We start from the raw sequence: 22,486 nt of genomic DNA, 5'->3' as shown, positions 1-22,486 counted from the left end.
CTCCTCAGATGAGTCGGGTTGCTCATGTGGTTGCTGCTCCTCAGACGGGGGAGCGGGTCACTCACACAGCTCCTTCTCCAGCTGAGTCTCCTTCGCCAATTCAGGGTGGATGTTATTCGTTTCAGCTGCTCATTCTATTTGCTCCGGGACAAGACTTGGGACACGTCTGCCTATTCTGTCACCATCTTGTTTCTGAGTCCAAAATAATCTGGAACACATCACCACACTTCTTTGTGTTCTCCAGGAATTGATCTCAAATCAGGTTCCCTAATATGGTGTCTCCTATTGGTTACTGGTCTCCAGAGAAGCGAGCCCCCAGATGTTGTCCTCATGGGAAATGTAGTTTGAGGTTGCTCGAGGTTCTTATTCCTGAAGAGGATCCAATACTGGCATTGGTGGAAAGACTTAAATGAAAATCTGTCAAGCCAACTCTTGATTCTATATTCATTTCCTTTTCCTTGATCTTTCTAAATAGGTCAGATATGCAACCCCAGCCAATCTTGTCTTTCTCCACACTGCTGACACCAGTACTCTATAACACTCACTCTTGCCCAAATTCCCTCAGGAAGAATGTTCCACTGCTTGTGAGCAACTTATACTCCCCCATCTTACTAAATTGTTTCAGTCTTTTCATTCATTTCACAATAGCACCAAGCAATTATCAGATACCAGCTGGGTGTCCTAGAGTTCAACTCAATTCTGATACCATCTACTGCCGGGAGCCGGTCCATCCTTGCTGTTTCAAAGGACCTGGCATATATGGCATACTGTTCTTAATATGTTTGCTCCCCTTAGCGCTGTGTGTTTTAACCAAGGTCACCTCTCCGAGAAAGGTTGTTTCCCCAGGTAGGAATTTTTCCCTGAAGTCAGGGAGGGGATGCCTCTCCTAGAAAGGTTGTTTCCCCAGGTAGGAATTTTTCCCTGAAGTAAGGGAGGGGATGAAACTCCTTAACTAAGTGCCAGGCGGGTAGTTAATCACTACAAACAATCATGCTTAAGCTACATAATCTTTACCCCCTGGAATGGAGATGAGAAACGCCCTAACCTTTGTAATAGAGATTGATAGGATTGAATCAACTGGTATAAATACAGTTGTAACAAGACAACAAGACACAGAACTTAGGAGACAGAGAGAGAGAGACAGAGAGAGAGACAGAACCTAGGCACAGAACTTAGAACACAGAACTTAGGAGACAGACAGAGAGAGAGACAGAAATTGGCACAGAACCTACACAGAACGTTCTCTAGCGACAGAAGAACTTCGCTGGAGAGAACATGGCAAAAGATCCTGGACAGAAACTGGCCTCAGAACCTAGAGACAGAACCTAGTGAGAGAACATGGCAAAAGATCCTGGACTGAACCTGACTACAGAAATTGGCAAGAGAACCTGACTAGAACCTGGTGACTGAACCTGGCTGGAGAACCTGGACAGAACCTGGCTGGAGAACCTAGCGAGGGAACATGGCTACAGAACCTGGCTGGAGAACCTGGAGAACCTGGCTGGAGAACCTAGCAAGACAACATGGACACAGAACCTGGCTGGAGATCCTAAACAGAACTTCGCTGGAGATCCAGACCAGAACTTGGCTGGAGATCCTGGCTAGGCTGCTGATCAACTGAACACTGTCTCCGTGTCCTTCCTTCTTCGCCGACTCCGTCCACACCTTTGGGGACCCCTGGACCTGCTGGGGTTGGACCCCAGCAATCTACCTGAAGATAATGTCAGATTCCACAGGGTAACAAAACTGCTCCCCCACCCTGCACACACTTCAAACACAAAGTGCAACAACAGAATAATAAACTACTCTATTTATAAAAAAGAACAAATACAATAATAAAATTAAATTCTAATATAATTTTAAAAGTAAAATAGCACAATGATAACAAACATACTCTAATAAAAGTTAGGGAAATGTGGTCTCTCTCTCAAAATTTCTTATTATACTGTACTTACCTTTTCACTTAAAGGAACCACTTTATGGTTTCTTTTTGGCATATCTGAATTGCCAGTATCTCTACTCTTGTTCTTTAGGGCTATTATTAAGTAAAATAAAGGTTACTTGAACACAAGAACTGCAAAAGTACAACATTGGATCTGATAACAAAGATGGCTGCTAAGTGACTATGGGTGGGGAGATTATACAGTATGGGTACACTGGACAAATGGATGATTCACATCCCAGGTGGGACAGAGCATGGTTGTGCAGGATTTCATGATGCTACTAAGAAAAGCATACAATTTAAAACATTTTTTCTGGAACTTTCTATTTAATATTTTTGGACCACAGTTGACCATGGGTAACCAAAATTATGAAAAGCAAAACCAGGGACAAGTGGGAACTACTATTTATCTTATTACAAATTACAGTATCACATCTCAAACAAATTTAAAATAAAAACATCTGGTTAAATAAATAAAAATGTTTCACTCTAAACAGAAATGTCTCCATTTGGATAAACTATATTAAGTGCCTTAGAAGTTCAAGTGACAAATATATTATGGCACACCTTTGCCTCCCAAATCCACACACTGATATCTGTAATGAAAAATAAAGTTGAACGTTTTGATTTCATCCTATCCAATAAAAGAGAAACATGGTAATTAGCCGTAACTTCTCTACCCTTCCCATTGGCTAATCAGGGTGATATGCAAATTAACTGCCAACAAAGATTGCGGCTGGCAGCCAGGCAACTGACACCAACAGGAGGCTTGCTTGCTCCAGTGACAGAGGAAGCCAAGGTTCCCCGCCTGTCACTGCTGGGCTCTGAGCTGCTCTCTAAGAAACATTGTTACAAATATAGAAGCTAAACAAAACCCCAGATACATGCTTTCAGTGGGCTGGGATCTCAGAGCTGGAGTCACAACAAAGTTTCAAATACAGAAGGTAAACAAAGCACAGAAACCTGCTTTCAGCAGCCCAGGTCTCACAGCTAAAGCTGGCTCTCAGCTCCAGTGACAGCCATAGAAGGTAAATAAATCCCAGAATTTAAAAAAGAAAAAGAAAAAAAGGAGAGGTTGGGAGCTTCAGTCACCCGCCAGCCTGAAAACGGCCATCATCCCCTCACCCAGGCTGGCCAGGCACCCCAGCGGGGACCCCCACCCTAATGGGGTGTGACCAACTGCAAACAGCCATCATCCCCTCACCAAGGCTGGCCAGGCACCCCAGTGGGGACCCCCACACTGAAGGGTGTGTGACCAGCTGCAAACAGCCATCATCCCCTCGCCCAGGCTGGCCAGGCACCCAAGCGGGACCCCCACCCTGATCCAGGACACCCTTCAGGGCAAACCAGCTGGCCCCCACCCATGCACCAGGCCTCTATCCTATATAGTAAAAGGGTAATATGCCTCCCAGCACCGGGATCAGCAGAGCCACGAGGCCTCCTAGCACCGGGATCAGCGGAGCAGCGAGGCCTCACTGCCCCTTTGTCAAGCAGAGCTGCAAGGCCTTCCAGCACCAGAATCAGCGGAGCGGTGAGGCCTCCTAGCACTGGGATCAGCGGAGCTACCAGGCCTCCTGGCCCATGGAGCAGCATGACAGGGGGCAGCACCCAAACCCCCTGATCGCCCTGTGGCTCTGTTCATGACGGGGGGAGCTCCCCAACCCCCTGATCGGCCCTGCTCTGTGTGTGACAGGATACGAAGTCCGAACCCCCCTGTTAGGCGCTGCTCTGTGAGTGACAGGGGGCAGTGCCCCAACCCCCTGATCGGCCGGCTCTGTATGTGACAGGGGTGGCACCACAGCCCCCTGATCCGCCCTGCTCTGTGCGTACAGGGGGTGGTGCCGCAACCTCCCCATCGATCCTGCCTTGAGTGTGACGGGGGTGGCACCCCAACCCCCCAATTGGCCCTACCCTGAGCATGACTGAGGGTGGCATCGCAACCTCCTGATCTGCCCTGCTCTCTGCATGACAGGGAAGGCGCCCCAACTCCCTAATCAGCCCTGCTCTGAGCCCAACCAGGGACTGCACTTAGGGATTGGGCCTGCCCTCTGCCACCCGGGAGTGGGCCTAAGCCAGCAGGTCGTTATCTCCCAAGGGGTCCCAGACTGTGAGAGGGCACAAGTGGGGCTGAGGGACACCCCCCCCCCCCCGCCAGTGCACAAATTTTTGTGCACCGGGCCTCTAGTTTCTATATAAGTTTATTGAGACTGACTTTTCTTTATTTCCCTTCCTTTCTCTCTTTCTCTTGTGGGCAACATTTTGTGACCCAGTTTCTGCTTTCTTAACATGTGTTTAGTCCATCAGTAGGGTAATTCTCATTGACCTTTGACTACTAAACAAGGATACATTTTCCTTGATGTTCTTTTTGGACCCCCCACTTATCAAGCGGAGAGGAGAGACACAATTAAATCTCAACAATTAGTTACCCTGAAATTTAATGTGTAAGATAGTATGCAAGAAGATTACAGTTTTTTTGGTGGACAATTAAGAAAGCTAGAACATTTAGGAACAATTTCTGTCAGTAACAAATGAGTTGTATTCACTAAGCAAAGAGTGTTCGATGCTTCAAATCTGGCAGGACGGTTTGTTCTCATGTGAATGCCATTTGTCAGAGTGGTAGAGGCACCGCTTTCCCTAAATAGACTGAAGCAGCTTCCCTAGAAGCTTCATTGGGACCAATACGACTTGTCCAAATGTGGAACATTATCAAGCACTCTGAGTTAATTTGTGTTTCATAGGTTTTTTGCATTTGTTTAATTTTTTTCTTTGACCCAAGTCTGTTCATGTCTTTTAGTAATAAATTAACCAAATATGACCTTATTTGTTTTGTGAACAGTTTGAATGAAATTAGATCCTTTGAAAGAAAAGAAAAACCTAAACAAAGAGAAATCATATCTGCAGGGAATGTATACACCAGGAATAAAAAAACAAAACAAAAAGTGATGCTACCATGAATAAGATAATTTTTTACTTAACTTTTATTGTTGATACTATTACAGATGACCTCATTTTCTTACCCTTTTGCCCAGCTCTGCCCAGCACCCACCTAAATATGATAATTTCTTTACCATAAATTTTTGGATTGTAAAATTTATATATATATATATATATATATATATATATATATATATATATATAATAGTATATGACTGCCTGTGGCAGGTAACAGTAGTGTCAGGCTAAATCTTAAGCAACACATGTACCTGTGAATGTAGCTGCTGTACACATCAGCAAGAACTCCCAACCAATGTGCTGGAGTGCAAGTAAAGGCTGGAAGTTGTTAGCCGTTTTTAACTAAACGAAGAAATGAAAGCTTGGTGGCCGCACATGGAAATCTAAATTAGCTATGAATTTCATTGGTGATGTTGCTGAAAAGTTTGTACTTTTTGTATGCATGTTACCATATGCCATCACTTAAATAGAGAAACAGAAAAATCTTGCATCCCTTTAGAGTATTTACTTTTGGTATGACTGTAGATTTATTGAAAATTTTATTAAAAGCTATACTCTCCCTAGAAATGTACACATAAACCCACTCCAGCATATGCCTTCAAAGACTCATAATTATAAAGGCCAATGTATACAGCCCAGGTTCAATATTTTAAAAATCTCTTTTTTGAAAGTATATGTTGATGGCAAGTGGCCCTGCTTTTTTAAGTAGGGAAGACCCCCTGACGGAGGCAATGAAAAGAGCAGATCCTCCTAGAACTAGTCTGCAAGGGAATAAACTGTGTTGGCTCTACCGTGACATAAATAGTGTACAACAGGCAGAAGGCAGAAAACCGAGCCATGAACACACTGGTTATGCTTAAGAAGCAGTTTACCTCTAAAGCCATTCAGTTACTTGGGAGTTAGCTGAGAGAGATATTTTAATGACTTCAGCTGAGTATAATTAACAAAGGAGAGAGATTCTAAATTAGGTTCTGGGAGAAAAGATTTTTAAAAACCTAGAAGGAAAAATGAAAAGATTTTCAAACAAATTGAACTCTGGAAATAATATTGATTTTATCAGGAAAAAAAAAAACACAACAACTTTTGTCCAGCCCAGTGTGGTTAATAAAACCAAAAACATGTTTCAAAAGGTAAGTCAGGAGATCAGCAGGCATATTCTTTTGAGACTGGAAGAGAAAATAATTGATAGTTTAACAAGGCTTTAGAAGGAAATGTATCATTCTGCAGAGCCAGTTTGGCTAGTGACACATAATTGAAAAGAATATATTTAGCTTTGCCTAGTTAATAAACCATTAATGGAAAAGAGTAGCAAAGAGCTTCTCTGACCTTCTGGATCTTGTCAAAATCCTGCCAAGGAGCCGACTGTGGAAGAGTGACAGCGAGTTAGCAACTAAATGACAAAGGCTGGCAAGGCTATGATTTTAATGAAATGTATCTTTGAGAAACTGATTTAGAACAGATGTGCTCAGAGTTAGTAGCTAACACCAAATTCTATTTTGTTATTTGCTCTTCTGCAGTTGCCAATATTCTGTTGTCCAGGTGTTTGCAAATTTGGCAAGGAGGAGAGGGAGCGTAATGTGTTCTATGTATGTGGGTGGGATTGGGACCTCTCCCATCTGTTCTCTCCATCAACCCTGTATGCCTCCCTTCAAAAATCCTTACCTGTGTGATTCTTACAGGCTTATCCTATGTCATTTTATTTTTAGAGAGAGGAAGGGAGAGGGAAAGAGAGAGAGAAACATCAATGATGAGAGAGGATCATCGATCAGCTGCCTCCTGCACATGCCCAGGGGTGGGCCTTGACCAGGAATTCATCCCATGGATCTTCCTGGTTCATGGGTCGATACTCAACTACTGAACTACACTGGCTGGGTTTATCCTATGTCATTTTTACCACATTTGCCAATGCTGCCACTTTACAAATACTCTAAGCATCTATATTAATAGTAGAGGAATATGCAAATTTTCCAGGACACCATCACAGTAACAGTAATGACCAAATAGCAGGCTGCTTGGGGTGACAAGGCAAGCAGGGGGGTTAGTGAGAGATGACCAAACGATTGAACAGCAGGTTGCGTGGGGCAACCAGGCCAGCAGGGGAGGCAGTTGGGGGCAACTAGGCCAGCAGGCGGGGGGAAGTTGGGGGCAACCAGGCCGATAGGAGAGGGAAGTTGGGGCAATTGGTCCAGCAGGGGAGGGCAGTTGGAGGGGACCAGGCAGGCATGGGAGGGCCATTGGGGGTGACCAGGCCAGCAGGTGAGGGCAGTGGGGGAGATTGGGCTGGTAGGGGAGCAGTTAGGCATCAATCAGGCCAGTAGGGGAGCAGTTAGGGGGCGTTCAGGCTGGCAGGTAGAAGCGGTTAGGGACATTCAGGCAGGCAGGAAGGCGAGCGGTTAGGAGCCAGCAGTCCAGGATTGTGAGAGGGATGTCTGACTGCCGGTTTAGGCCTGATCCCACAGGGATCCAACAGTAGAACATCCTCCAAGGGGTCCAGATTGGAGAGGGTGCAGGCCGGGTTGAGGGACATACCCTCTAGGCACGAAGTTTGTGCACTGGGCTTCTAGTATCCATATACTAGTATAAAACATTTCTAGACACAGATACCCTCTAACTTTATATAAATATATACATATTATTTAATTATTTATTTTATTTACACCACATTCATTTTATTTTTATATTCTGTTTTATTACATTATAAAAATATATACGTATACTATAGAACATATGTTATATATTATTATCATAAATACAAACAACAAAGCTTTGATGAAGGTTACATTATAGTAAAGCTCAATTGCAATGAAGCTTAAAAGTTTAGCATCAACATGATTAGGCACTCAGTGCTTTGGACTGAATGTTTACCCCCAAATCTGTATGTTGAAGTCTCATTCCCCAATGTGTTGGTGTCTGGAGGTGGGCCTTTGGAAGGTAAATAGGTCATGAGGGTGGAGTCCCCATGTGGGATCAGTGCCCCTTAAGAAGAGGCAGGAGAGACACTATGGATCTCTCTCTCACACACCCATAGGCGGATACAGCAAGGCCTTCATCTGCAAACCAGGACAAGGGCTTTCACCAGAAGCTGACCATGCTGGCACCCGCTATGTATGGATATCTGGAGACCTCCAGCCTCAGAACTGTGAGAAATAAATTCCCATCCTTTAAGCCACCCAGTCCATAGTTCTCTTATTGCAGCTCAAACTCTGTCAAAAGCTAAGGAGTAAAAACATACTGTGGAGTCACCGAAATAGCCCTTTTAAAGACAGACATAGTGATCGCATTTTATTATTAGTGCTATTATTTATTATATTATGAAGGTCTTTACTACCTTTCAGATCTATTGACTCTTACTTATAAATAATTCTAACTTTAGGATTTTTAGCAATTTTTTAAAATTGTTGCCTTAGGTATCAATCTAAGAACACAACCCAGTTTTTTGTGTATAATAATCACTAAGTAGTGTTGACTAATTCCAATGAAATCATCTCATTCTTCCTACAAGAATTAAATGATATATCTTTCTTAACCAAGTTATTAAGCTTCCTCCAGCAATAAGACCTATTCAAGGCCACTGATCACCAATGTGCTAGAGAGAGGCTGATAAAAGCAGTGTTCCCAGAGCTGGTGTTAGTCTGACATGAGCCATCAGGTAGGGGACAAGCTACAGGCTAACCATCCTCTCTCTGACAGCAGTCCTAGCACCAAAAATATGTTTACATAAAGTTTTGTTCCAAACCTCATGGGCCACTTAATTCTATCCACATCCAGGACACCTCACCTCCTTGGTCACTTGTCGAAATTTTAGCCACTTCTATTGCATAACTTGCTTCTGCTCTTATACAACAGACCTTTTATGTTCTCTTGTGATATTGTCTATCCCTACCCTACCACTAATATTCCTTCAGAATGTTTATATGCGGCTTTTTATGGTCAGCATATTTCCTCAAATCTTTCTTCCTTTCTTTTTTATACAATACTAGAGGCCCAGTGTATGAATTCGTTCACAGGTGGGGTCCCTTGGTCTGGCTGGCAATCGGGGCCGATTGGGGCTGTCTCGCCCAGTCCCTATCAGGGCCAATCAGGGCTGGCCAGCCGGGGGGAGGTACCATGGGAGGTTGGCTGTGGGAGCACACTGAGTGTCTGTCCCCTGGTGGTCAGTGTGCGTCATAGGACTGGTCTACTGGTCATTTGTTCTACCAGTCGTAACGGTCACTTAGGCTTTTATATATATAGATTCTCACTCTCTTTTCCCTACCAAGAACCTTGATTCTCCCTGAGGACCTAGCATCCATTATAGAGTTTTCTAATGCTCATTACTCCAACTTCAAATTCCCAGTGTCTCACTAAGCACATGAAAGGGTCAGGAAATAAGAGCAGACAAATCAGAATTCTTCTCACAATGTCATTCATCCTTTTCAATCTCATGAAAAATCTCCTCATTTTTTATTCATACTGGCCAGTTATATATTACCTAGTGTTAGCAGCCAGGTCAAAAATTCTACATTTCTTGAGACCTTTTGCTCTTGGCACAAAATCTTCACCTACATTCTAATTCTATTCATTGCCATCAATGACCCATCATTCATGATTTCCTCTTATTTCAGTGCCCAAGGTCAGAGACATAGCATATAAAAAATTAGAAGGCTTTGCAAAAACTTCTGTGTGTTTAAATGGAGAAAGCAAGTTGTCTATTATTTTTCTCTTATAGTTCCCTGATTTCTCTTGTCCTTTGTATTTATTCTCCTTAATTCCTTAAATTATTTATGTGATTTTTCTCTTAACATTGTGTACCTTGTCCATGTTTTTATAAAGAGTAGTAAGCAAAACTAGGCTTAATGCCCTTTAGGTTTCCTTTCTTTCTTCACTCTTCCTTCTGAAAATCGTTGCAAAAGAGAATCTGAGGCATTGCTAATATTAAGTTTGATAACAGGATAAAAAAATCAAAGCATTTAGAACAAAGTAAAACTAGAAATAGAATAGTAAACAAAAATTATAAAGGAACAAACACTCCTGTACACATTTTTATCTGGGGTCAAAATTTGGTTCTGCATTCTCAGTGGTGAAAGCAAACGGTGAAGAGTAACCTCAGTGACACCATGAGTTCATTTTCTCAGAAGAAATGCATCTTTGCTGGTAATAAAGTGTGGGCGAGATTTTTCTTGTGGGTATTCATTACATATTATCCAGTGTCCTCAACAACACCTGGAATGCAACTATGACATAAAACCTAAAATAGCTCTATCTTAAAGCTTTGCTGGCTGAAAACTGAGAAAATAGAGCTATTCAGTGAAAGCAATTCAGAAGGCATTCAATATAAAATGATAAGATATATAAATCTCTTTGGTCAAGTTTGATTCAGGATACATTTCAAACTGGAAAACTCAGAGAACACCTGTTACCAACCACCTATCAAAAGCAAAACAATCAACAAAAAACGTATGCACACTTTAATAACTGATAGCTCAATTTTGAAAATGAAATGTATTTTAATAAACATTTCCTTTATAATTAATCAAAGTGTGTGTAGACATTTTGGGGGGACACCTGTATATATAATTTCAAGCACTGAAGAATTCTAAAATCTCAAGAACTCTGAAATAAAACCTGATTCAACCCTGGTCTATGAAATAAATTGCCCTATTTGTGTTCTTGCCTATACCAATTAAATGCTGCAGCATTTCAGTTATGATCATCTTGGTTTGAAAAAAATTTGATCTCAAAACATCCTCCTTTGTTTCCGACAGTTATTGCATGACAAACTACATTAACATGTTCAATACAACTATGAATATGTTTTCTGCTTCTTCGATTATTTTCTTTCATTCTTATTCATCCATTGTGCTAATTATTGTATGCAGGATTCCTCTTGTTCTCTGAACAAATGCTGAATATGTTTAAATCATGCATGTACTCACCTTAGCTTTACCGCCATTGTACCCATCAAACCAGATATTTTAAAGAGGAGCTTGCTTCTATCTATTGCCACATACAAATATCCCCAAACTTAGTGAGTAACAAAAACCATTATATTATGTTCACAGGAATAGAAAGAGGGCATAGTGTGGATGGCTTGCCACTGCTACACGATGTCAGGGCTTCAGATGGGACAGGGGTGGGAGGGGGGGGAAGAATGACTAAATGGCTGAGGGCAGGAATAAGATAAGCTTCTTCTCTCACCTGTCTGGCTGGGGTGACCCGACATGCCAACATTTGGCTTCATCACAGCAAGATCCTGATTGGTTTGACTGTCTCCATGGTGGCTCAGGGTTCCAAGGATGAGTATTCCAGAAAATGGGGTAGAAGCTGCATGGTCCCTGTGACCTAACCTTGAGACCTCACACAGCATCATTTTTAAAAAAATATTTTTATTGAATTCAGAGAGGAAAGGAGAGGGGGAGAGAGACAGAAAGATCAATGATGAGAGGGAATCATTGATTGGCTGCCTCTTGCATGCCCTCTACTGGGGATGGAACTCACAACGCGGGCATGTGCCCTAGACTAGAATTGAACCTGGGACCCTTCAATCTGCAGGCCGACACTCTATATCCACTAAGCCAAACCAGCTAAGGCTATAAAGTATTTTTTAAATATAGGCAATCAAATGAAAAACTATCTATAGGACATCTAGCCTTTTAAAATCTTAACATATTTATTTTTCAATTTGCTTTAGAGATAATTTTTAAAACATAATAGACAGAATCGAGTCACCCTATGTAAAATTTTAACCTCATCTTGCCTTCCCAGAATTAATGACTCCAATTTATTTGGAGTCCATTATGGCATATTTTTAAAAACCTATTATTACATATGCATACAGCTATAAAAATATATAGTAATGCTTTGTATTGTTTTGAACTTTCTATACACAGAAATAGATTGAGCACTTTCTCTATACCCAATACTGTTCAAAACACTTCACATTTTCAATTTAGATTAAAAAAAGTAATGTCCTATGAATAGAAAATGCCACACACACACACACACTCCATTACAGATGAGAAAAATAAATTAGGCAGAGACATTTGCAAAGAACTATGAAGGTCTGAGATTTCACCTTACTTAAAAGCTAACAAGTTAGCCTGCCAAAGATTCACAGACACACATAGAAGCCAGGAGACTCCTGGGTCAGACAGTTTATTGCTCATGGTAATAGGAGTACCCAGCATATTAGCATTTACTGCACTGGTTCCCTAAGTCCAGTTCCCACAGGGCTTCCCAAGGAGGGTCAGATAATACCTGCATATGCAGGAGACTGTATTCTACAAGAGGAACAGCGAGCTGAGGAAACCCTTACTAATATTCTGTAAGCATGCCTGCCCCTTGCTCGAGGAAGACACCGTATCTTCAAAGGCTGTTTACTATACAAGAATCCTTGAAAAGGTAGTTCTAAGCCAAGTGCTTCCCTCACAAGATCTGCAGATATGCAGCAGACCCACTGAGAGTTGCTTGCCAGTTAGATAAAGCAGCTTGCTCCAGGCACAAAACTATAAGGTTGTAACAGGTTTGAAACACTAGAGACTGATGCCATGGCCCAGGCTCTTGACTACAATGTTATCCGACCTCTTCATCAGCAAATAAGAATTCCTGTTTTTAAATCAGTGCCCGATATTGGAATGTCTTTTTTTTTTATTATTTTAATCTAGTAAGATTAGTGATGAGTTGGAGCAAAATATGTTTATTGGCCATTTGGTTTTCCTTTACATGCCCTTCCTGAGTCACTGCGTAGCAATTTACTGCTATTTACTTATTTTTCTTTCTGTCCTTAACTGACATATAGAAATTTTTGTAAATACTGGACAGCAAAACCACATTGTTTGTGTGCTTTGGAAAAAATCTTTTCCTTTCTGTGGCTTGCCCTTTCGTTTATACCAGGTAGGATCTTGCGTTTCATAAATAAAAATAAATGTAAAAGCATCATATTAATTGTAAGCAAATTAGTTGTTTTCCTTTATGACTTGTGCTTTTTCTTTCTGTAGAATTTATTTCTTAAAAGTATTTTCTTTGGTCCAGTCTATAAACTTATTCTTTAGATGTTTCTTCTAAATACTTAATTTTTGTTTCCTTTTTAAAAGGTAGGTCTCCAGTCTTCAATGATTTTTGGTCAGGGATGACTGTTTTGTTTTGGTAAACATCAAAATGCCTAAATGTTTACTTAAAATTATTCTACATTTTATACACCGTGAATGACAGCTTATCTCTGATAGCAGCTGTCAGTCATGATTCAAAAATAGAAAAGAAGAAAAAGAATGAGGACCTCTAAGCCTCAAACAGTGTTTCTAACTCATTTTTATTATTATTATTATTTGTGAGCTATTGAGAAACAAATCCCAAGGGAATTGTAAGAGTGATTATACAGTATGAAAAGTTACATAAAAGTAAATAGTTATAATCTATAGTTTTCTTATTCATGTTATATATCATTTTTTTAATCATGTTATATATAGATGGCAATCTTTCAAAACAAACAAAAAATAAAGGTAAACCACTAGAAACTCCATTCAAATGTTAAAATAAGTATCAGAGTTCTAGTGTAATACAGATTGTAAATATCGCATTTTTTTCTAAACCCATACTATTTGATCTTTTTGTCAAAATAAATTCATAATTAATAGCAATTCCATGGCTATTAATTAAAAATTTATCTATCACTAGCTCTTTAAGCTTTTATTCTCACGAATTTATAACATCGGAAAGATGACAGGATACATGGTAACCTTTTCATTTTTATTTGTTTTGACTTGACTTAATTTTCCATTTCAAGACTGCATGCCATTCTTTGTTGTTGTTTTTTTTCTTGTAAGCTAGCTAATCATCTGCATTGAATGTGAATGCTTATAAAGCAGCAGAAATCAACTAATTATGGCTCAACTTGGCTAGATGTGACATAATTTCATTCCTGTACTATTTCTCTTATGGAATGTCACACTAACTTAAGCTGTTACTTTTTAGAAGGAAAGAAAAATGATGACCAGCGTGGAATTAGAGCCATTATGTTTTAAGTGCCTGGAATTTTCAAATTTAAGAATAGCATAAAGATTATACTATTAGTTTGAATCTGTAAAAATAGACAATTTATATTTGTCTGTAGGAATTATAGATAAATTTTGTTTTATTTTCATGGGTTTTAGTATTTTTCTAGATTTTCTACAGTTATTAATATTATTTTACTAATACATAATATTATTAGTGGAAAAATATATTTGGCTTGAGAAATAAATGTTGGTAAATTTATTCATTATCTCTGCCAAATATTTATATAGAGTTAAACACAATAAGGGGGTTAGAGGCACCATGCCCTGTGCAGTAAAAATTCCACATATAACTTCTGACTTTCCAAAAACTTAACTACACAACACCCGTGGTATAGCAGGAAACTGGTTCTAGGACCCCCACGGATAAGGAAAATCCACAGGTGCTCAAATCCCATATGTAATACGGTGCAATACAAGACATACAGTTGTCCCTCCACATCCACAACTGGTTGGATCTGTGGACTCAAAACTAGGTATACAGAGGGCAGACTGTATATTAATTAAAAATAATTCACAGTGTTCAAGAGTCAACTTTACTCTGACAATTTCATGATAGGAAGAATATAGAAGACAAGTTATGTAAATTTAATTTTCAAAATGAAAGATGTAAAGAAAATGTTGAAACTCTAACAAAAATCATAAATATTTTAGCAATAGAGAGATATAACGTTCAATAGAGATATGATTTAACATGGAAAAAAAACAGCAATTGCCCCAAGTATATCTACAAATTCAATACTGTCAAAAATCAAAATTTTGGCTGGAACACATATTGCTCCTTGTAAAAAACATGAAAAAAGTACATAAAGACCTAATTTGACTTAAAAAATAAATAGAGACACATTCTTTATATCAGATAGTAAGCCATAATGCAAAGACCAATTAATGGGTGTTGTTTGAAATATCACATAAAGAAACAAATGGAACAGAATATAGAATTCTTATTGATATGTAGTTGATATATTTGAAATTATAGTAATGATGATAACACAGAGCAATGGGAAATTATAGATTGCTTAGTATTGTTATTGGGAGAACTAACATTCTCTGCAGCATATAGTCTTTAACAGACATAGGATACAAAAGATTAAACATGGATTAAAGCTTGAAAGCTTTTATAGAAAAATAAGGCAAAATAGTAGAAGAACCTCATCTAGGGGTAGGATAGATTTATTTTCAAAGGTCCCAAAGCACAAAATCTGTGGGAAAAATAAGAATTTGAATCAATATTAAGGATTTCTGTTTAACCACAAAGTTTAAATTGTTTTAAAGAAGATCTCGTGAGTACTATATCCGATGTGTTTGTGCATATTGCTAAATGTGATTATTGCCAAGAACTTTTGTAGGATTTGTGTCACTGCCTTCTCACATCAAGTGCTATTATAGAGATTTTCCCTTCTGGTATGTGATTTTTGGCCCAAATACCCCCAAGAAATCTTTAAAGTCCAAAAAGATTAACCAGGGATGAATCAGTGTTGCATGCACCTGGATCAACTTTATATAAGACTCGGTCTGAGGAAATCTTTCTTCTGTAACCTTTAATATACTCTCCCATCTTTCCTTCAGGGACTCAGTTATGTTTACTAAAATCTCCTTTTCCTTCCACAGCTACCATTTCCCCAAATTCATTTTGCTTGATTTTCTCATGCCTGTACTATACATTCCTGTTTTCAACATTGTCTTTTTCATTTATTCTGATTCTAGCATGACTTTATTATTGTGTCTTCTGTTTATTCTAACATATCCCACTTTCATCTCTTTCTAGGCCATATCACCTCTTCTTATAGTTCTTATCACAAGGAATGATGTATGATTCACAGAATAGATGAAGTTGCATTTAGAAAATTTAATATATATATTGCCCTAGCTGGCTTGGCTCAGTGGATAGAGCATCAGCCTGTGGACTGAAGGGTCCCAGGTTCGATACCAGCCAAGGGCACATGCCCTAGTGGGGGGCATGCAGGAGGCAGCCAATCAATGATTCTCTCTCATCATTGATGTTTCTAACTCTCTCTCCTTCTCCCTTCCTCTCTGAAATCAATAAAAATGTTTTTTAAAAAATAAAATTTAATATAATTACTGAGGATGTCCAAAGCAAAAACTGCCTGCCTAATTTCCATGGCATGAATCTTACCAATGAGAAGATGGCAGACCATGATTGAAGCACATGTTGATGTTGAGACTACTGATGATTATTTGCTTTGTCTATTCTGTGTTGGTTTCACTAAAACACACAACAATCAGATTCAGAAGGCCTGTTATGCTCAGCAGCAACATCATCTTCTGCCAAATTTGGAAGAAGATGATGAAAATCAGGACCCAAGAGGTGCAGACAAATGACTTGAAAGAAGTGGTCAATAAATTGATTCCCTCTAGCATTGGAAAAGACATAGAAAAGACTTGGCAATCAATTTATTCACTCCATAATGTCTGTGTAAGAGAAGTCAAATGCTGAAGAAGCCCAAGTTTGAATTTGGAAAACTCTCGGAAATTAATAGTGAAGGTAGCAGTTTTGAAAAGCTACTGGGGATGAGACAGGTGCTAAGTTGAATGAACTGATGGATGTGAGCCTCCAGTCCAAGAAACTGTTTAAAATTCAGACTTTTAATGGTGACAAATTGTATTTGTGGAAAAAAATAAATTAGGTTGGGTCCACCCTAATTTAATATGACCGATGTCTTTATGAGGAGAAGAGACAGACTGAGACAGACAGAGAGAATACCATGTTATAACAGAGGCACAGACTGAAGTGATGTGTATACAAGACAAGAAAACCACAGCTTGGCAGCAACATCAGAAGCTAAGAGACAGACATGGAACAATCCCTCTGCTGGGGCTTCAGAGAGATTTGGACGTCTAGCCTCAATAACTATGAGATAATAAATTTACTATTGTTTAAAGTCATCAAACTTGCCTATTTTTTTTTGACAGCCCCAGACAATTAATACACAGAGGATCATGATTACTTTGTTTGGAGACCTGCCAACCTGCGATCACGTGCAATCAATATTTATGGTTTGCCAAAGCTATCTATGCTTCATTTGCTTTGTAATGCCTCAATAATAGGAAATTACTTCATGAATCATTTTATAAATAACTATTAAAAATATATCAACATTTGTGTATATTAGATTGAAGATACAATCAAAATGTCACTTAAAACCTGAAGAGACACAAACAGGTATTTCATTTATTATTGCTAGGTGAATGTATATTACATTTTAGTGCCATTTGCCAAAAATATTTAAATGTCTTCTTAAGTAGGCAATATGTTATTACAGAAACCCATTTCAACTGAAGGGGGGTTTGGATGAAGGATATAGGGGTTTCGCGCAGAACTTGAGAACAGGAAGTAAAGCTAAACCTTCCGTGGAAAGAGACCTGGGAAGTAGACAAACAGTAACCACAGCATCTACTTTCATTTAATTTTCCCCTCTCTTCTCAGAGGTTGAATGGTCTGTCATTCCTGCTTTTCTCTGCTCACGTTCTTTACTTTTACAGATTAGAATTCTCTGCTGACTCAGCCATTTGTACATTGTCCTAACGTCCACCCCAAAACTGCCATCTCAGCTCCTAAATCTACTTGATCTTACAGATCCTGTGCCTAGAACTTAGTGTCTATGCTGTAAGTCACAATTCCTGGTGGAGAGAAACAGATAGACCTGGCTTAAGCTAGACATTTGTCTCTGATCCTATAAACTAAGGCCAAAGGATTGAGTTTACGTGAAACACACGGCTGCACACTGAAGGGTTATGGAAAGGGCAGAGTTTTAAAGAAAGAGGCGTGAGAACAAGGATGGAATTTCTAACACAAAATTTTAAAGCATTATAGATTTCATATTGTTATTGTTTTATTAAAAGCTCATTAGGATAAACTTGTTATACTTTATTTTGTTTTTATTTAACTTTAAATTTAAGTATCAAAATCTAGGTAATGCTTCAAAACTGTTTGCATTGATAACGATAGTTACATAACATAGTGAGAAAAGTAATTAAGAGGTGAATTCTGAAAACCTAGAGACCAAGCCCACCACCACTCTCTAGTCACAAGGTCCTGGGAAAGTCATATAATTTCTCTCACCTTCACACTTCCTATTTGTAAAATCTAAGTAAAAGTAAGTCTACTTTAAGTGGTTAATGTAGATCCAAAAAGTTCATGTATAGGAAAAGGCCTCAGAGATTAAGTGCTAAGTATGCTAAATAGGACACCATATTACTTTGTTATAATCCCCATAACAGCTTATACATAGTCTGCAATTGTTAAGTGTTTGGATGTCACCTGTTCATTGCCCAATGCCCATTTGTATTATAACTTTCTTTTTCTGCTGCTGTCATAGACTGAGTTAGTTCAGTTTGTTTTAGCTGCATGGAACATAAAATGACTCTTGTTTAAATAAGCCTGGGAAGAACTGAATTAAATAACACAATCCAAGTCCTGCCCAAGTATCAGAATGAGCAGGATCCAAGCTACTCACTAGAGACTTTGGCATATTTGCTTCATTAGAGAGCAATGTCACATGACCAAAATCACATTTCTTCTGTGGGTTACTCAGTTCAAATAGTTTCACATTTCTGCCAAGGCAAATGTTGGGTAAAATGTCTAACTTTGAATCTGTCAGCATCACATAGTGGAAATACACTTCCTGAGACTGATATGTTGGTGACAGGTCCAAGAGGGCAAAATCAATGAGACAGAGCATTATCTCAAGAAGTATCCTATATAATAAAAGCCTAATATGCAAATTGTCCCCCCAGGCAGTCGTTTGACCAGGAATTCAACTGCGCGTAATGACATGTGCTGACCACCAGGGGGGCGGTACAGAACACGGTGGGCATTGGCAATGTGGCACTGGCAGTGGGCAGGAGTGAAGGAGCTGTCGGCCCTGATGGACCCCAACGAGAGCAAGATTGTGGCGAGATGGTGGAGCAGGTGAGCAGGTGGTGCCAGGTGAAGGCGGGTGCGAGTGGGGGCCTGATCGCCCCACTGATCACCCTGCAGATGGTGACCAGCTGTGGTGGCAGGAGGCGGAGCTGCCACTCAGCTCCCAGGTGCTGAGGGAGCCAGGTGGGGGGCCCTGCCCCAATTGATCGCCCTGCAGGTGGGGTGATGGAACAGGTGAGGGGGTGACACCAGGCCAAGGCGGGGTGCCAGGTGGGGCTGCAGGGCTGTGAGGCTAGGCGCACGAGCTGGGGCCCGATCTCTGCAGGTCACCCAGAAGGATCCCACCCGTGCACGAATGAATTTGTGCACCGGGTCTCTAGACTACTATAATTGAGCAACAATTATTTTGATCATCCAATTTTGGCTTTGTACTCCTAGCCAATATCGATTTTTTTTTTCTATATTGAATTTCAATTATCCTACGGAATTTGCCCATATCCTTTTTCCCTGATTCCATGGGTTCACTCATCTCTGTATCTTTCTGTACATGGCTTAATTATATTTGTATATTTATTAGTTATATTTTTCTATCTCAGTATACATATGGTATCCTAATACAAGTTCAAGTAACAACTAGACCCTAAGAAATCAAATGCAAATTCAAATTATTGGCAGTGATGGAAATATTCTGGTTTGACCCAATCAGGGCCAAGTGTCTCTTTAGCTGTGCCTGGGAGATAAGTCACAATGCCAGCTGGCTATGCAACAGTGATGCTGGAGGGGCCATAAAAAGGGGCGGTGCATTTAAGAGCTGTGGGTGATTAATTTTCCTTAAAGTAAAAGAACAAACCTGGCAGGCACACAGAAGGTGAGGACGATAAGCTCTAACACCAGAGCAATATTTATAGGCATCTCCATCTGGATATCTGTGACCTCATTAAATTCAGTCTGTCCCAAAACTGAGCTCATTATCTTCATGAGGCCTCCAGCCTTTTGTATTTCCACTTAATACATCACTATTCTCAGGCCCCCACACTTAAAATGTTATGGTATATTTTGACTTATTGTCTCTATTATCCCAAACACCCTTTCCACTCAATTAACAAGTTAAGTCATTTTTTACTTTTCTTTTTCACATGTCTTTTCTTGTACCCTCCTCACCACAAAATATGGGAGGAATCTCTTCTTAATATAAGAAGTCTTTGCCAGATTTCTGGATCTCTCCTCTATTACATATCACATTCTGACACGTTATATTTTTAATGGTTTTCATCATGATTTCTCTTTATGTTCATTAAAGAAGAGAGAGAAAAAAAGAAACAAACAAAAATAGAAACAAGAAAGAAAGGAAACAAAGAAGGAAGGGAGGAATGTAGAAGGGAAGAAAAACAGAATGGAAGAAAGGAGGAAGTGTTTTAAACTTTTTGAGGACATTTCTTTTTTAAAAAACATTGATTTTTTACAGAGAAGAAAAGAGAGGCATAGAGAGTTAGAAACTCTCTCGATGAGAGAGAAATACCAAGCAGCTGCCTCCTGCACACTCCCTACTGATATGTACCCACAACCAAGGTACATGCCCTTGACCGGAATCGAACCTGGGACCCTTGCGTCCACAGGCCGACACTGTATCCACTGAGCCAAACGGTTAGGGCTTTGAGGACACTCCTTAAAGAGATTGTCTGAATTATTACTCTTTTCAAGACCAGCAAAATACACAGAGGGCATAGGTAAAAGCAAGAGTTCTGATAATATTAAGACCAAGTAGTTTTCAGGACAGCCCACAGATTATTTGAACCCTGCTTTGGGAATCCATAAGTATTCTATAAATACAATGTACAACAGAGAATCAACATTCTCTCATTGATTCCCCATAAAAAGAAAAATTTGCTCAAGGTGGGTTGATACATGCATTTTTACCTAAAACCCAATAAATTCCATTTCCTTCCTCAACTCCAGATCCTAGAGAATCCTCTTTTCTTCCAATAAATGCACTTAGAAGACAAGAAAACGTGATAGAAACTTCATCAATGCCATGGCCTCCCATGAAGAAATAAAGCAAAAACAAAGCCAGGGTCTTGCTGGGATGAAAAGTTGCATTTTCCAAAGGAAAATGTCACTATAACTAAAATGTCAGTCATTAACTGTGACCCAATTTGGACCCTTTACTCTGCTCAGTTATATTAGCCACTTCTCTTTTTTCTCTGCTCAAACAGGTAAGGGTCAGAGACACAAACTAGAGATGGTGGTAGGCTGAGGTTCAGAAGTGCTTCCCATCCCACGCCCAGAGGCAAGATTTTCTTCCCACTTGTGGTAGGAGCTTAATAGATATAAACAGCTGAAAATTAATTTTGGAACCTAGATGATATCATTTGCAGTCTCTAATGGTAATCATCTCATATATCCTCTAATATACATGAATAAGTGAGAAAATTTTCAAGAACCAATTCTTTTGACCCTTGACTATCTTCGCCTGGCATAACCTCGTCCCTGGTTTCCTCAGAACCTGAGTTTCCTCTCAGAAATACAATGGCTTGTATGGAATGACATTGCTTACAAAGGTGGTAGTAGTGGAAAGGGCAGGGGACTCTGGAAATTTACTCCTTTTACAGATAACTAAAAAATAATACATTGCATTATTTAAGAGCTTCACTAGCTCTTTAAAGGCCTTAATTCCCCTAGAAATGGGTGGTAGCCTTCAACTTGTTCTATTTCCTCTTCTAAGTGTTGTGCAAATTATATGGACAAAGCGGACTACATGACTTTTTATCTTTTTTCCCCCGAGAAAACAGCACTTACTTGGAAAAAAGCCCTGGAGACTTTTTGGACCATTCCTCTGTGAGGAGAAATTTGGGGCAGATCCTGTGCATGATGAGGGGATACATGTACAGTAGTAACGAAACCCTGTGAAGAATGGAATAGATAAGTCTCAATATATTCAATATTAAAGATATTCTGCTTGGAAACATTTGGGTTTGAAAAGGATCATACAATAACACCTTTTAGCACTCACTTTGTATCGGTAATATATGCTGATGGACTACATAAAATCCCACTGCAGACCTGTAAGAGAAGGGTGGTTGAAAATATTTAGAAATTTTCTCTTCAGATATCTGTAAGGTTAATTCTGTTTTGTGAATATTAATTCATTCTGTTACAGTTTAACTAAAATAACCATTTATGTATATTATCGGTGGTTCAAAGGACGACCAAAGCAATATCATCCTCAGCAAATGTTTTGCTTCTCATACTCATGTGGCCGCAACGTTGGCATGAAGAAAACTTAATAGAGTTACTTTATTACATTTTAATCCTAGATATTATGGTCTGCCAAGAGCATTAAAGTGTTCCTGCAGAAATAAAGCCTCCCTACAAGCCTTGAAATTAAGTTTTTGTTGGAGTGCTTATAAGCTAAAAGTCATAAGGGATAATTAAATGTACACAAGACAGCAGGTCAGAAAGAAAACGCTGGCTGTCTACATGTAATCACTGACTAAGTTGTTTTGATCCAAACCTTTATTTTTGGCAAACCACCACCTACACGACAATAAAATAACAATCACCCAGCGAGGACAGAAATAGCTCCTAATGTCTGCCTAGGGAGGAAGCGGGCATGTGAAGGAAAAGTGAAAGGACATTTCACCACTGAGCAGAATAAACAGCCACAGAGTGAAGGTCTTC

General features: G+C 39.6%; 1 protein-coding gene and 1 pseudogene across 2 annotated transcripts in view; one reads left to right on the top strand and one right to left on the bottom strand.

The window, feature by feature from the left end:
- LOC308516050 (uncharacterized protein) overlaps positions 1-22,486 on the bottom strand; it is a 256,319-nt gene that overhangs the window by 138,787 nt on the left and 95,046 nt on the right. The window contains exons 3-4 of the mRNA XM_081086793.1: positions 21,819-21,868; positions 21,605-21,709 (exon numbers count right to left, since the gene is read on the bottom strand). Of these exons, the coding sequence (XP_080942919.1) occupies positions 21,605-21,709; positions 21,819-21,868 (155 nt within the window). The remainder of the gene's footprint in view (positions 1-21,604; positions 21,710-21,818; positions 21,869-22,486) is intronic.
- On the top strand, positions 16,005-16,519 carry LOC308516856 (small ribosomal subunit protein eS1-like; annotated as a pseudogene). Its single transcript has one exon. The product of its transcript is annotated as a small ribosomal subunit protein eS1-like (transcript).

Source organism: Myotis nattereri, assembly GCF_964212035.1.
Source record: "Myotis nattereri genome assembly, chromosome: 3".
In the NCBI taxonomy this organism is placed as follows: Eukaryota; Metazoa; Chordata; class Mammalia; order Chiroptera; family Vespertilionidae; genus Myotis; species Myotis nattereri.
Note: the sequence above shows the minus strand (reverse complement) of the source record. Positions and strands in the feature narration are given on the sequence as shown.